Raw genomic sequence first — 17,250 nt, 5'->3', positions numbered from 1 at the left:
TTAGGGTAGCCAAAGTAGATGCTGTCAAGTCCAGACACATTTAGGCCCTTAATTCGTAGGGGAAATCGTCCTGTTTTCAGAGCCCATATCAGCCTACTTTCAGGCATCTCCCAGCACACGTGGGGATCTGGTTTTCCAGTTCACGGTCAATTAAGAGGGGAGATCAGACGACATGAGGCCCGAGCTGACAGCAAGGACAGAGGAAGAAAAGCCCAAACACTAACCTAGAAAAACCAAGCAGCTTGGGACCTTTGCAGGGAGAGTGTATTCCCCAAACAGGACCGTGGACCAGAATCCCCTGGGAGCTTTGTGACAATAACAGATTCTAGGAGTGAGAAGTCACCACTTCAGCATGGCCTTGAGTACAGTGTAGGGCTGTATTATGGCATCCCTTGCCAGCTCACCTTCTTTGTGAGGACAGTTATGATCTGAAAGGCCTGTTTAAGAAAGCAGCAACTTACACAATACATTTTTTATGATGATTGTAAAGTTCCAAAAGGCACCAATAAATTACCTTTTGACATTCATTGGGGGACATTATATTTAAAATCCCCCATGGGTTAATGAACTTGAGTTGCCAAATTAAAGTTTATAAGGAAGTTATGCATAATAAAAAACAAACCGTAAGGGTTGAGCAGGAAGTCGAAGAAATTGGTGAATTAAAAGCACTGAAATTGAGCTAATCATTGCTATAAACTCTCATAGCTTAAGGCTTTCTGCTTCATAATTTTCAACTTTACTCTGGAACTCAGGCTGATTTTCCTTGAAAATACTTCCTTATTCTCTGATTGTACCTTCACAGTTCCTGTGATTGCAACATCTCCTATTTGCTTTTGGTTTGGCATTCATTCTACTCAGGTGTTTTTGGACTTGTCCTTAATCTCCTTTATTTTCTCTTATACATTTTTTATTCTGCTATTACCCCATCTTGCAAAACACATAGGTTTTATTTTCATTTCTCTAGTTACGATCTAAAATAAAATAAAAAGCTAAAATAAAAAGCTGCCCATCTGGGCATCGTTTTATTCATTTTTTCATTAATTCAACAAATTTAGTAAAAGGAAAAACCACCCAAACCCCAGGCACCTGCTCCATGCGAGGCTCTGCACTGGGCACTGGGAACAGAACAGTGAGTGGAACAGGTGTGGTCCCTACCCTCACGGGGCTTGTATTCTACTACATGAGACAGGCTGAAATAGCAGAGCGGAATAGGTGCCTTGAAGGACACACATAAAAGCCTGGGGTAGAGGAAAGTGGGGGACAAGGGACACCATGTCAGAACAGGTGGTTGCAGAAGTGTTTCCTGAGGAGGAAACATGCAAACCGAGATAGATATAAGGCAAGGAGGCAGCCCCGTAACAAGTAGGGGGAGAATCGTTCATGCTCTTCAAACAATCTCATTGTCAGTGTCGCCATTTTGAGAACACGCTCTCATCTCTCCCATCCTTGAAAGTCCTCTTGGCCCACTTTCCCGCCAACCACTGTCCGGTATCTCTGTGCTCTTTTGCAGCAAAACTCCGTGAAGAGCTGCCTGTGCTAGTTTTGTCTTCTCTCTTCTCTCATTTTCTTATAAACCCATATGTTTGCTCCCCGACTCCAACACTGCACTTGTCAAGGTCACTGTTGACTTCACTGGTCAGTCATCATTTTACTAGACCCATTTACCACCTTTGACAGAGTCGATCCTCCTCCTTGGTATGCTTCCTCTCTTGGCTTCCAGGATCCAGCCCTCTCTTGGTTTTCCTTCTGCCTAGCTGGTTACTGCTTCACAGGACAGTCACCCGTGCAGGTAGCCTCTGCCTCCTGACCCCCTTGATGTTGGGTGCTTCACGGCCCTTGGTCTCGGTCTCCTTTCTTTCTCTGTCTACCCTCTTTTCTTTAGTGATTGCATTTAGTCTCCTGGCTTTAAATACCGCCGAGGTGCCGACAACTAAGATTTGGACCTACCTCCTGAATTGCAGACTCGTCTCTCCATCTACCAGCCTGACATCTCATGACCACAGTCCAAAACTGAGTTCTTTACCACTGCCTCGTCTCCCGTCTGCTCCACCAGCTGTCTTTCCCACCTCAGCTGACGACAACCCCATCCTTCTAATTTCTCAGGTTAAACATCTTGGAGACAACCTTGTATCTTCTTTTCTTTTACACCCTCAGTCAACCTCTCATAGGGAATCATGTTCACTGTTTCTCCAGATGTATCTGCTACATCTTCCCACCTTTCATGTGACCACCCTTGTCTGAGCTACCTTCGTCTCTTCATCAGGGCCATTGCAATAGCATCTCCTGCCTCTACCTGTTCTCCCTGTGCACTGGTTTTTTTTTTTTTTTTAAGTTTATTTATTTATTTGGAGAGAGATGGGGCGGGGAGGGGCAGAGAGGGAGAGAGAGAATCCCGAGCAGGCTCTGCACTGTCAGCACAGAGCCTGATGTGGGGCTCGATCCCACGAACCATGAGATCACGACCTGAGTAGAAATCAAGAGTCAGACGCTTAACCAATGGAGCCACCTAGGTGCCCCCCTCCCTGTACAATATTGTAACATGCTGTTCTGCTGACCACCCTGCAGTGCCCCCCATTTCACTCATGAATGAAAGCCAAAGTGCTCAGAATGCCTCAGAGTCCCCATGATCCAGCCACTGCTTTGCTCTCTGACCTCACTTCCTGCTACTGCCATGGACTCTTTCCCACCCACACTGGCCTTCCTGCCATTCTTCACCAAGCCAGGCATTCCTCCAGCCTTGAGGCCTTGGCATTGTCTGTTCCCTCTCCTCTCCTCTCAGATATCCGCGTGGCCAACCCCCTCGCCTTCCAAGTAGCACTTCTCTGTGGGGCTTAGCCCGACCTTCCTGCGTAAAATTACACCAGTTCCCCACCCCCACCCCACAGTTCTTCTCACCTTGTTCTGATCATTTTTTGATTGCGGGAATCATCCTCAAATGCTGTATAATATCCTTATGCTGTGTGCGTATTACTTATTTCATGCCATGGCCCTCTGGAAGGAAAGCTCCAGAAGTTCTGCTCCCTGATGTATTCCAAGCCTCTGGAGCAGTGCTGAGCCCTCTTGAGTGACCAAACAAATCAACCTCCCTTCGCAAACCAGCTCCCCTTCCCAACTTCTGCCGTTGATGTTGCCATGATCCTTTCTTCCCCACATTGAAATCTCGAGATCTTCTTTGTTCTTTCAGCCAACCTTCACTGTGCACAATCCATTCCTTTCTGCCCTGCTCTGTGCTGTGTCTTGACATCACCTTGCCTCTCCAGTTTTCCGCTGCCCTCTCAGGCCCTCGTTCCTTCTCCCCTGGAGTGTTGTTTATCCCACTCTGCTCTATTTCCTCTCTAGTGCATCTTGTCAGCCTCTGCCAGATAAATCTTTCTGACTTATCTGCACTGCCTCAATCACAGAACTCCTTGCCCAGTGAGTAAACTTTTTAACCCAATATTGAAATATAGATGCATAAGGAGCCGTGAGAGTGGAGTCATGGGGTGCTGGGGCAGAGGAATGGAGTCGTGCTGGGGGAGAAACCGGTGGTGGGGGGGAATATTTTTCAGGAACATTATTTCTCCCCCTAAATAGGAAAAATGTCTGTTCATTTAACTGAAATTTTTGATTTAAAAAAATTTTCCTAAGCTTTAGATATCTTTAAGTATACATCGAAATGTTATGAGCACACTAAAAAATACATAACGGATTTTATGGACCTGAACTAACAAAATATATTCAGCTCTATAAAAAGCACATAATGGAAAACAACAAAAAAAAAATCCCATAAATTTTCCTTTCCACCAAAGGAGGAATCTTGGTCCCCCCAGGAGTTGTTTTTCTTTTAACTTTCAACTTGAGCATGATAATATCTGAGTTCTTCACATTTCTATGCGTCTTGATTCTATACATCTCAAGTGCCTGATTAAAAAATAAGCAAAAGGTATGAACAGACACCTCACCAAAGGAGATATACAGGTAGCAAATAAGCATATGCAGTGACATTCCACATCGTATCATTGGGGAATTGCAAAGGTAAACAATAGTGATATGCACTGCACCCCTATTAGCATGGCCAAATCCAAAGCACCAACCACACCAAGTGTAGCCGAGGATGTGGAACAGTAGGAACTCCCTTCATAGTTAGAGGGAATCCAAGATGGCAAGTCCATTTTGGAAGATAGCTTGGTGGCTTCTTGCAAAACTGAACATGTTCTTACCATGGGACCCAGCAGTCATGCTCCTTGGTGCAAATGAGTTGAAAGCTTAGGCTAACACAAAAACCTACATATGGATGTTTATAGAAGCTTTATTCATAGTTGCCAAAACTTGGAAACAACCAAGATGTTCTTCAATAGGTGAATGGGTAAACCATGGTACATCCATACACCATATGGATGCATTCCATATACTAAAATAGTATTCAGTGATAAAAAGAAATGAGCTATCAAGCCATATAAAGATATGAAGGAAGCTTGAATGCATCTTACTAAGTGAGAGAAACTGACCTGAAAAGGCTACCCGCTGTATGATTCCAACTATATGACATTCTGGAAAGGAAAATCTGTGGAGACATAAAAAGATCAGTGGTTGCCAGAGGTTGGGGGAAAGCAGGGTGAGTAGGCAGAAAAAGATTTTTAGGGCAGTAAAAATAGTCTACATGATACTGTAATGGTGGATACATTTCACTACACATTTCTCCAAACCCATAGAATGTACAACACCAAGAATGAACCATAGTGTAGACTCCTGACTTTGGTTGATAACAATGTGTCGATGTTGGTTGGTCGATAGTAACAAATGTACCACTCTGGTGGGGGATGTCGATGGGGGGGGGGGGGCAGGTGTGTGTGTGTGTGTGTGTGTGTGTGCACGCGTGCGTGTTTGTGGGGTGGGCTATGCGAGAACTCTTTGTACTTTCCCTCACTTTTGCTGTGAATCTGAAACTGCTCTTACAAAATAAAGTATATTAATTTGGAAAAACACAGGAGTGCCTGCTTGCCAGGAGTATAGTAGATGCCTGTCCCATTCTGAAAATCATTTAATGGGACAGATCGGTATGTTCCTGGGCGACAATTGGCGAGGTAAAAAAATATGCGTATCATTCTTGGGCTTCCTGGATGACTCGGCTGAGCATCCGACTCTTGATTTCAGTTTAGGTCATGATCTCACGGTTCATGAGTTCAAGCCCCGTGTTGGGCTCTGTGCTGAGCGTGGAGCCTGCCTCTCTCTCTCTCTCTCTCTCTCTCTCTCTCTCTCTCTTTCCATCTGCCCCTCTCCCCCACTCATGCTCTCTCTCTCTCTTTCAAAATAAATAAATAAACATTAAAAAAACCAATATGCTCAGCTTTCTTGGGAATGACCCATCTGAACTCCTGACGTTGTGGCCACACCATTCTCCCTTGCTCCATTTCAGCCTCTTCCACCCATCACTATGCCCTCCCATGTAAAGACTCCTCCCATAGAAGCCTTTCACCTCTAAAGTCATAGTCCCAGCCACTGACCATCCTCAAACGTTGCCAATGCCAAGCTATACCAAGCACTTGGGCCCGTCCGCTTTCTCCTGTCTAGCAGCCTCCTCTGCCCTTGTTGCCTCCCCCATTCTACTTAGCCTCCAAGATCCAGCCTTCATCCCCTTGTCTCAGCACCTTAAAGCTCCCTTACCCTGTCTACCTTCACACCCAGCGACAGCATGCCCACCTCCGGATGAGCCCATCTCTGCATCTCACACCTCTTATGCAAAGGTCCCTCACAGTCCCAGTGAGACTGTGGTCACAACACATCTCTGTCAGACCCTCTTACACATCAGCTCTCTGGCTCCTGAAACTGGGAAGCGGATTCTGGCTGAGGAGATTGTATCTAGGAGGGATTTCCTGCTTCAGCCAGGTGATCATGCACCTCCTCTGCCTCCCCCCACCTCCCGCCCGCCACACTTAAAGGAACCAGCACAGCTCTTTGTCTGAAAGACATTTCACTATCATAGGTGGAATAGTTAATTGTTCTCCCCCAAGGAAACCCAGTTTAGTGATAAAAGACACTCATGGAGTTATATTTCATTTCTTCCAATAACAGAAGTTTGGGATTAAAATAGGGATTTTGCTTATAAAATACAAGAATAATGAAACAAAGAAAGAAGCCTTAAAATGCTGTTACCACAAAGGCATGCTTCAAAAGCTTAAAAAGCCAAACTATTCTGTTCATGTCAGTCATTTTACAAGCATTCAGGTATTATCTTTTACGAACAGACTCACTTTTTACTTCCTTGGTTCTTATTTATTTTCCCCAGAACTGAAGATGTCAAGGAAAATGTGCTGGCAGTTTTACTCATTGTCCTGGTTTCCCTACTCGGATTTCTGACCTTGAACCAAGGCTTTTGCAAAGACATGTGGGTGCTCCTCTTCTGCCTTGTCATGGCCAGCTGCCAGTATTCCCTGTTAAAGGCAAGACCACATCTAATTCTTACCATCACTAATGTATCCTTGAAATCATGAGATGATGACACAGACACTTCTGATTTGTGTTCTAGAGCGTTCAGCCTGACCCCGCCTCGCCAATACACGTAAGTTTCGAATAACAGGCAAGTAGCTTGTCTCGTCTGCTTGTGTTGAAGAGAGGGGAACAAAATCTGTCCAAGAGGCAAACTATATATCAATGTGCATCTATTGAATACATACATGGAAATATGAACGCATGGTTGCCGATTTCAGGCTAGATCTGAGAGCGTGGTGTGAGTGGCAGTGGTGGGGGGGTGTACAGGGTGGCGAGGGTCTTTTCTATCCCGCTGGACTCATGTCAGAGTAGACCATGCAGCCCAGTGTGGGAAGGCCGGGCTCTGCAGTCAGACTGCCTGCTTTTGTTTCCTGGTTCCTGCGCTTGAACGTTGAACTCGGAAGAAGATACATGTACTTGCCATGTCTCTGTTTCTCTGTTTCTCTGCATGCAAATAAGGATGATAAAAATGCCTGTCGGGATTAAATAATCTATTTAAATTCCTTAAAACGGTGCCTGGAACATAGACATTGCTTAGTAAGTGGGAGCTATCGTTATTGGTAATATCAGTTGTGTAAGCATGAACCATTATTCTCTTTACATGAAGCTGATCTCCTCCTAGTCCACATTTTCGAGAGTATTGTTACTTTTCTCCCACATGATTTTGGGCTCATTTAGAACTGAGACGCTGGGTTCACCGATACTGACCTGTTGGTGCTCCGGCATCCTTCCGTGAGCTCTGAATCACACATAGCTTCCTCTGACCCAGCTGCCCTTCCCTTGCAGGATGCTAAGTGACAGGGTCCGGCACTGTCCCCGCAGGTACCCTGGCTACCACATGCCTTTGGTCTAATCCCCTGCCCGGTGGACCTCTCAGCTCTTAGAGGGCTTTCTCTTCTTTGTTAGGGTGAGCTGTGGGCCCCCAAGAAAACCGGAGAAAGGAAGCTTGATCTTAGCTCCATTGTGCTTTTAAAAAATTCATATCCAGGATTTAGGACTGCTTTTAAATCTGTGATAGCTCATGTTTAGCTCATAGTAATTAAGAAAAGCTTATAATTGGACGATCACATGGCAAACGTTGCTATCTTGTTAAATTCCTCTGTTCCCCGTAATTGGTTTACATATAATACATCTTCTTTTTATTCCAGAGTCTGAATGTCAAGATGAGTAGAAGCAGCATAATTAGGGTATTAAGATGTATTGTTGTGATTATCGTCAGAAATCTGGGTTAGCTGGAGTGAGCAGAGATGTGGAACTCTGAAATTTTTTGTTCGAGCCCACCCTAGATGCCACGTCCTCCCCTTCTGCTTCAGTAAATAAACCCTCCTTTCGAGTGATGACACCTCAGTGTCACCGTTTTTCTGGGTGACTTGGGGGAGGGGTGTTACGTGCTGTTAAACATTCATTTCCCGCATGTACCTTCAGCAATAATGCAGACCATGCTAGTAAAGGTGGATGGTGAATACAGCTGCATAATCCCTGTGGATTTGTCAAGTCTGTTAGCAACAACCCTATGTCATCGCTCCAAGTTGGAGTTACATTGTCTATGTTGGTCTAGCTCCTCGAGGACTCAGTCAAGTAGCTATTCCTTTCCCCAAGCAAGCGTGTCATAGTGAGGGAGTTAAGAAATGACTTCTCTTGCTGTCATAGTAAGACATAGCCAGACACCTGTTTATTCATTCTTGTACACCGATTTCTAAGTAGATTAGTCCCTGATTTGATTTGGCTTTTTTTTTTTTTTTAACAGTTCTGGTGGGGAGAGAAAATATGGTAGCTGCAAAATGTTTCCTCTTGCAATCTGACTGAACCATGTGGGCATTTAGAAGGCAAATTTATTGTCTCCAGTTTATAAATGTGGAGACCTTAGAAAGGAGATGGTCAGGGGAGCTGACCAAGGCTGGGCGCAGAGATGGCTCTCAAGCCTGCTGCCGACGCCAGCCCTGGTCATCAGATGGACCAAAGGGCTTTCCAGAAATGACATTGTTTTGTACATTGTAGGGGGAGGGGTCATTAATAAATTCAGACACATCTTGCTCTGAGAATGATTGACCGACTTTTCTTTTCTTTTTTTTTTTTTTTTTTGTTTCCTTCTGGAGAACACAGGTGGCAGATTTTGAGCAAGTTGTTAAAACCAGAAGATAGCAAAATAGAAGTCACAGTTTTGCATAACACTGTATATTTCAGATGTAAATGCAGAATTAATGACGTGCTAATAGATACGGTACAGTAGACCCTGAGCCTGGAAGAGATGTGTCTGGTTATAAAAGAAAACAGGTCTAGCAGAGCTTAAAAAGTGATGGTTCAGGTGGATACTGGCAGCATCTGAGGATCAGACTGTCAATAAAGCAGTGGATGGGCGAGGAAGCTTTTCACTGGCGTACCCAGATCTGTGCACAGGTCTAACCAACAGTAACCACTGATGATCACCCGGGAAGCAAAATTCAGTAGGATACGTTAAGGGGCAGCAGAAAACTGGCATCTCCTGCACAGAGCCAGACTCAGTTGTCTTTCCCAGCAGCAGCAGCAGGGATTCTGAGTTGGGGTGGCTGAGGCAGCGTCTGGGAATCTGCATTCACCGCCCTCCCTCCCCCCGACGGGGGATGACAGTGGTGGTGATCTCAAATGATACATGACAAACGCTGGGTAGCATGCAGATTTAGGGATTTGAATCCAGCCTGACCATGTACAAAGTATGAGATCTTGGGCAAGTTAGTTCTCTGCATCTCAGGTTTTTCGTCTGTGAGAGAGGAAATCATGACAGAGGAGCATAAGGGGATTGGACAAGATAAGGTGCTCAGGTGCTCAGCACAGTATCCGGTAGTACGGTGGAAGCACTTGACGAATCTTAGCAACTTTTTTACGGCTGAGCTGTGAAGGAGAGCAGCCTCAGTTGGATTTGGTGAAGAGCGGATTGGACAATACGTGTAATGAGCCCGGCGCAGGGCCTCGAGTGACTCAGTCCTCTGTAAACGTTTCTTTCCTTGTCTCCTTCCACTCGACGTAGTTATCGTTTCGTTGCTTACAGTACCAACTCCAAAGAGCAAGGGCTGTATCTTGTTATGTGTTCTCCTCGGTGAACTACGGCAACTATATGGTGAGAACATTTGGTACCACTTCCTGTTATATACAAAATCATCGGGAATGATTTTTGTGAATACTCTTCCGATCTTGGAACAGCTTTAGAGGTACAGAGCGCTTGGGAAGATAGTACAGAGAGTTCCCACATACCCCACACCCAGTTCCCCTACTTGTTAATTACCTCTTGCATCAAATTGTGACATTTCTCGCAATTAGTGAGCCAATATTGATACATTGTTAGTAACCAAAGTCCATATTTTACTCAGAGTTCCTTAGTTTTAACCTGATGTGCCTTTTCTGTTTGAGGATCTCATCGAGAATAGCACATTATGTTTAGTTATCATGACAGCTTCTCAGACTTTCCTTATTTTTTGATGAGCTGGACAGTTTTGAGGAGTATTGGTCAGGGATTTTGGTCAGTATTGGTCAGTCGGGATTATCTGATGTCTATTTTATGATTAGACTGGGGTTATAGAATTTTGGGAGCAAGACCATTGAGGGGAAAAGCCATTTTCATCACATCACATTGAGGCTATGTACTGTCTATGTGACTTAACCGCTGTTGGTGTTGACCTTGATCACCTAGGTGGGGGTAGTGTCTGTCAGAGGAATGATATTAAATGACCTATAAAAATTTTTCTCAGTACTCAATCTTAGAAATAAGAAGGTCAGCTGAGTCTTAGTGGTTCTCGACTGAAAATTAAATTAGGTTTATCTCGTCAGTTGTGTATTTCCTTTGCTCAAAAAAAATAGTATTCTTTAAAGCATGAGCCACTCCAAATTGCCTTCTCTGAATTCTTTTATACTTAATTTCTGCCATGAAATCAGGGCAGAACTTAAGCGATCACCCTTCCCTCTGTCGGTCACTGTCATTGAGGGAAATGCTGAGGTAGTGGGAAACCATAAAATGGAAGGGTGGCAGAGTGGATGGCACGTTGGGCACCATTTGATGTCCATTTCACTGCCTCTTTGGTTGGACAACTGCATTGACCCATTTGTCAAGATTCACAGACGGGAAAGCTAAGAAGTTGGCCCCAAAATATATCATTCTGTGAAATTAAATTATAAACTAAATTAAATTATAAACTAAGCTTACAGAAACTCTTTTACCTATGTCTTTTTAATTTTTAAAGTAACTTGTCAAATTTCTACCATATTTAGACTCCAGTAGCATCTTATTTTATTATTTGTTTCATTTTTAGAGAGAGAAGGAGCAGGGGAGGGGCAGAGTGACAGAGAGATTCCTAAGCAGGCTCCACGCTCAGCATGGAGTTTGAAGCTGGGGTCGATCCTACGACCCTGGGATCATGATCTTAGCTGAAGCCAAGAGTTGGACACCCAACCGACTGAGGCACCCAGGGGCCCCTGAAGTAGCATTTTAATAGTCATCTGTTAGGAATTATTTGACCTTTTGGTTGCTGCTTATCGCCTCTACCGCCTTCTCTAAAATGTTTTGGATCCTTATATATACCCCAGTATGAGTCATGGAATACTTACTGGCTCCGGTTTTACTGGGGCTCTTCTCTCTGTAGGGCAGTGGCTGCCTGGTCCCCAGCTTTCCCCCTTTTGCTCCACATCCAATGTGGACTGAAGTATATAGTTAAAAATGCTCAGGCATTTGCTAATGCTGATTTGCTAATGCTAAAGTGAGAAAAAACCCATCACCAGGCACAAACAGATATCTGAGTAAACAGATTGGTACCATCGTAACGAACTATGAAACAACCAACTCCTATTTTTTTTTTTTTAATTTCTTTTAATGTTTATTTATTTTTGAGACAGAGAGAGACAGCATGAACGGGGGAGGGTCAGAGAGACAGGGAGACACAGTATCTGAAGCAGGCTCCAGGCTCTGAGCTGTCAGCACAGAGCCTGACACGGGGCTCGAACTCCCGGACCGTGAGATCATGACCCGAGCCGAAGTCGGACGCTCAACCGACTGAGCCACCCAGGCGCCCCCAGCCAACTCCTATTTTAACGATGGGGGTTCATGTCAGTGAACAGTGCCCCAGAGCAGTGGACAGAGTATGCCGTTAATGTTCTATACCCTCTCCACCCTCTAGAGTTCAAAGTCTTTTTTTTTTTTTGATACAATTTATTGTCAAGTTGACTAACATAGAGTGTGTGCAGTGTGCTCTTGGCTTCGAGAGTAGATTCCTGTGATTCATCACTACATAGAACACCCAGTGCTCATCCCAACAAGTGCCCTCCTCGATGCCCATCACCCATTTTCCCCTCTTCTCCATCAACCTCAGTTTGTTCTCAGTATTTATGGTTTGCCTCCCTCTCTGTTTGTAACTATTTTTTCCCCTTCCCTTCCCCCATGGTCTTCTGTTAAGTTTCTCAAGATCCACGTATAAGTGAAAACCTGTGACATCTGTCTTTCTCGGACTGACTTATTTCACTTAGCATAATACCCTCCAGTTCCATCCACATTGTTGCAAATGGCACGATTTCATTCTTTCTCATTGCCAAGTAGTGTTCCATTGTGTATATAAACCACATCTTCTTTATCCATTCCTCAGCTGATGGACATTTGGGCTGAACACCCCAAAACTATTACTAATGCTTCTCCTCATGCTCCCTGTATATCTGCTTCACACGAGTGACGTTCACATTATGTGTTTCAAGAATGACGATTATGAATGAACGTTAGTGAAGTCAGGCTGAGTCCTGGGGCCTGGACCCAGTGCCCAATGGGCTCCTCTGCCCGGTTGTTGTCGGGAGTCAGCACGCAGTGGCCAGGCGGCCGGGAGGCCAGTGCCCACCCAGCCTCCAAATCCTTGCTTTGCCACATTGCTTTCTGTGTGGGAAGCCGGGGGTAAATTTCGTAATTTCGCAAAAAATTATTATTGAAACTTAGGCCGCAGATTACCCTTGGCAAAATGAGAATAGTAAGTACTTCTTGGCGCATCCCGAGGACTGGCCATGTGGGTAGAATGGTGCCTGGGGCACAGGAAAGGCGGGACAAATGTTAGCTCTTGGTGCCCTGGCCATTCACACCGGCCCAAAAAAATACCAGGTCCTGAATGTGGCCAGACGGGAACGTGTGCAGACTCTGCAGGTATGAGGTGCTCTCTCTCCTGCCCTGCGGACTGAGGGCGCACAGAGCCCAGGGCTGGCACCTGCGGCCAGCTGAGATGGGGTGGTCGCAGCGTGATCTGGTTAACAGGGTTAACAGCCCAGATTTACTCAACACCGAGGCCCAGCTGCACCCCAGGTTCTCTGATACCCCGTCTTCCCTTATAATAAACACCTTTTATGTTTGTCTTAATAACTCTGAAGCCTTTGACTAGCCCCCTGTCTAGCTATGGGGATGATTCGAATGGCCTTGTCCCCTTAGCCACGTGCACCACGACTCTCCAGAGGTGGGGTCCCCGGAGGTGTTGATTCTCTGGCTTCACCCTTCCAGAAGCTGCCCTGGCCCAGACCTCGTACACGTGGGTGGGGCTGGTGGGAAATCAGACGCATGCGCAGACAGCCTCCAGGATGCCCCACAGCTGATGTCATGGGAGCTTCCCCAGGGCATTTTCAAGTTGAAACCACATGGCTGGCGTGGGGTGGGGGGGAGGGCGGGGAAGGATAGTTGGAGGAGTTGCAAAAAAGACTGATCAGACTTGACCTGGTGGAACTAGTGGAATTTTTTCTCTTGAAAAAAAGAAAAAGCAATCCTTGGGGGGTCTGATGATCGATTTGCATGGGAAAGAAGGAATTGGAGAGCAAAGGAATTTTATTAGGGGACTTTCTTAGGAATGAAGGAAAATAAAAGTCATGTCTGTGCCACCTGTTAGGGTCACGCTTAGAACGGTTTGGGGACCCAGAACATGCAGTGAGGTGAGACACTGGTGGATGATGAGGGCAGGCTGTTTGTGAGGGAGCCAGCCTTACGTTTTGTTTCATAAATTACCATTACAAGGAAGCATTCCCCTGCCCATTAACAAAGTTTGACTTGCCAGATTTAAGATGCTATCACAGACTTGTTCAAGGCCAGACTTTCAATTCCTAGAAAATGTATTTTTAAACCTTTTAGGAAAAGGAAGAATCGGGAAAAGTGGGAGGTCGCTCTTTAATTATATCTCCTGTATGGTGTCACTTTGAGGAAGGTCTTGTGTGTTTGTATACCAAGTACCTATCTGTAGCAACCAGAGTTATTTTGCTTTTCACTTGATAAGAAATGCATTACAATCTCACTTAGGCTTTAGTTTTGACTCTTTTTTTTTTTTTTAATGCAGAGAAAGTATTTCCATACCCACTAATCTATGACCCAGTTGGATTCAAAAGGAAATTTCATAAGAGTGCAAATGTTCCTTCAAGACTGAGGCTGGATTCAGGGCCAAACATAGCCAGCCCCCACGGACAGCCTGTGTTTTCTTTCCTATTAAAAGATGGTCTCAGAATAGGACCATCTCTATTATAGAAGCAGTGGCAATTTAAATTGCATTTCTAAATATAACACGTTCAAGGCAGTGACTTTAAAAATTCACATCCAAAGCCATATCACTTTATCTTTACTTTTTCCACCCAAAGTAGTTCATGAATTGCAAAGAATATTCTCCCCCTAATTCATTTTTGGTGGTGTTTTGAGCCTTATGAATTGTGCACTGATTTGTGACATGTAAATTCTTCATTGGCTTTGCCCTGGAAAGTTTGGTGTTCTATCTTTCCCATAATTTTCCTATCCATTCAAGGAGAAGAATAAACATGTTTCTACTTCTCCTCATAACAACATTTTGAGGGCCAAGATGAGATCTGTTAAGCTTTTGGTCCTCCTCAAAGGAAAATGTATATAAATGGTGAGTTTTTAAAAATTGGATTATTCCCCCGCTCCACACTAAGACATTTTCTGCAATCTCTGTGGGTATAACTTTGTATCTGTATTGCCTTGCTTTTTAAGACAGAGAAATCAAAGCCCACAACTTATAATTCTATTTCTTAATAGTAGTGGGGCTCCAGTTGGACCACATAGGGCAAATAATGGCTTATATTAGTTTTGCATTTGAAATGAACAATACAAATGGAAGTTTCACTGTTAGGGGATCACTGATTAGATCTAGATTGTATCTAAGGATGGTAATTAAATTTTCAGCTAAATCTTGTTGAGTCTGAGAGGCATAACATTCTTTTTGATATTCTTCTCCTTAATTGTCAGAACAAGCATCAGAGTTTTTTTTTTTTCTCTTTTCCTGGTGATTTGTGTATATGAATTATGCTGGGAGAGGGGGGAGAATGTTTTATGGTATAAGTTGTATGATATGATATAAATTTCTGACTATGAGATTTTTGTCATTTAATCCAAATAATAGGTACCATTCAGATATTGTGTTTGTTTTCTAGGGACACAACCAAATCATAACATATAGCAGACCAATCTATTTTTGTGTGCTGTGTGGCCTTATTTTGCTTCTTGACACAGGGGCCAAAGCCCGGCACCCTCCCACTTACGTTGTCTATGGCCTGAAGCTCTTCTCTCCAAGGTCCCTCCAATCAGCTAGGGACCTATTAATAGGTGAGTGAATTTGGGGATTGTGGGGAAGGATATAGAGGTGGGAGGATATGTCTCCCCTTTGTATTCTGAATCGCTAGTTGGAGAAACCTCCTTATTTGATTACTGGATGAAGAGAGATGCATCTCTCTTTTGGCTTGTATACCTTTAGAAGCTGGAGCCCCAGAGCATTCAATGGCAGAATCATTCTAAAGCATTGTGGTATCAATGACACAGAAGTTGTAATACTGTAATACCTTTTTTTTTTTTAATGTCTATTTTTGAGAGAGAGAGAGAGAGAGAGACAGAGTGTGAGCTGGAGAGAGGCAAAGAGAGAGGGAGACACAGAATCTGAAGCAGGCTCCAAGGCTCCGAGCTGTCAGCAAAGAGTTGGATGCGGGGTTTGAACTCATGAACCGTGAGCTCATGAGCAGAGCAAAAGTTGGACCCTTAAGGGACTGAGCCACCCTGGCGCCCTGCAACACTGTAATATCTGAAGGCTGGTTGCTGTGGTGCCTGGTGTGAGGCATCAGTGGGGCTCCCCAGGGTGAGGGTGTTTTGCCACCTGGGTGGCCGTCCCAGGTGGGACTGACATTGTCACATGGCACATGGCACATGGCACAGACATTCTAGTAACGCTTGAGTGTGTATGGTTCTCCATCGAGGTAGAGTCCTGGGCATGCTGGTCACCCAGTCTGTCCCTGGTACTCTGTGCACACCTTTAGGTCCAGACGGAGTTTCGTGTGATGTGCCCCATTTACACGGGAAGCCTGCACAGTCTGATGGTTTCGAGCCCAACCTCTAGAGCCGGGTGCCTGGCCGTTTGAATTCTAGCTCTGCCACGTTACTAGTTATGTGACCTGGAGAAAAATTCTTTTGTGCTGTGGGGACAAAAATGGTAGTCACCTCAGGGGTTGGTTCAAGTTTGAAATGTGTCCGTGAATTTAAACATACAGAAGAGGGCTGGGCACCGGGTATTAGCGATTATCATCATCCTTCTGTGAAGAGGCTGCCCCAGTGTCTCCTGCAGCTCTGAGGGCTTGCCTCGTAATGCCCTGAGAATTCTTGCGATGACCTCCAGGGGTTGACACACACACCAGCCTGTGACTGGCTGTGATCACGTTGCCCAAATGGATTGGTAAAGGGCAACGATCGGAGATATCAGCCCCTGGATCTATTGCTTTCCAGTTGGATGTCTTACTCAGGAGGAGCTTTTCAAAGCCATAGGTCCCATATCATTCTTTCTCTGGCCCCCATGACAGCTTCCTGAGTCTCTCTAGTGGACTGGAAAGGGCCCTCCACTATGGCATATCTTCGTGCTCCTTGTAGGTGACACCAAGGTAGACATTGCACCCTCCGACTTGCCTTCTCAATCACCATCTCCCCACTCCCTCTTCCTGCTGTGTTGGTAGCAAACTATTCACTCCCCCATACCCAGCCCCAGATAAGCCCACCTTTGTGCCCACAACATCTCTCTTCCTGTTACATACACACACGCATGCACACACTCTGAGAAAGACTTCAGTTACTTTTATCTTCTTATAAATGTGCTCTCCCATCTCCCTCCCGACATTAGCTGCAATGGAAAGTGCAGCGTTTGAGTGGATGCAGATGCCCAGTCACGGTTGTGCATGCTGGAGACCGTCCTTTCCTGTTTCTTCTTAGCCCACGGCAGCGCTGGGGTCCAGAGCTCAACGGCACAGGAGGGCCTGGGGATTAGAGGTGGAGAGGGCATGACAGCATTTTGGAAGATGTTCAAGAAACAGGTGTCTGTGTCAAAATGTTGCCTTCCCTCTCTGCACCGCACACTCAATCTTGGGCACCTCATGACCCTCTTTTCCTAGGGTCTCGAGCACGGGTTAGTGCTGATAGAGTTCCACCTCTTACAAATCCTTGTGACCTGATCTGGAACCCTAACTACCCTGGCACACCTCTTCATCTCATGCTCATGTCTTGTGTTCCTCTTCTGTGGCGCCCCAACCCCCTTGACCATGCTAGTTGATGGTCCATTCCCCTAAACATGGTCCCGTCTTCTATCCCCCCAAGCCATACCTTTCAGAGCACCAAACCCATTGTGTGGTCATCGGCTGTACTTGTGATATTTGACTAACGTCTGCTCCCTCACTAGCTTGTATGCTGCTGGATTCAATCCGGGCATGGCGGAGGCCACGCCTCCTTTCTCACCCTGAATCCCTGGCACCCTGCCCTGTGTCTGGTAAATA

At 45.2% G+C, this 17,250-nt stretch overlaps 1 protein-coding gene across 7 annotated transcripts in view; it reads left to right on the top strand.

The window, feature by feature from the left end:
* Positions 1–17,250, top strand: part of PCNX2 (pecanex 2) — a 326,874-nt gene that overhangs the window by 102,235 nt on the left and 207,389 nt on the right. For all 7 annotated transcript variants that reach the window (XM_053207265.1, XM_027046909.2, XM_053207264.1 and 4 more), the window contains exons 11-13: positions 6,266–6,419; positions 6,506–6,538; positions 14,881–15,052. In XM_053207265.1, the coding sequence (XP_053063240.1) occupies positions 6,266–6,419; positions 6,506–6,538; positions 14,881–15,052 (359 nt within the window). The remainder of the gene's footprint in view (positions 1–6,265; positions 6,420–6,505; positions 6,539–14,880; positions 15,053–17,250) is intronic.

This window comes from Acinonyx jubatus, chromosome D2, assembly GCF_027475565.1.
Source record: "Acinonyx jubatus isolate Ajub_Pintada_27869175 chromosome D2, VMU_Ajub_asm_v1.0, whole genome shotgun sequence".
NCBI lineage: Eukaryota > Metazoa > Chordata > Mammalia > Carnivora > Felidae > Acinonyx > Acinonyx jubatus.
Note: the sequence above shows the minus strand (reverse complement) of the source record. Positions and strands in the feature narration are given on the sequence as shown.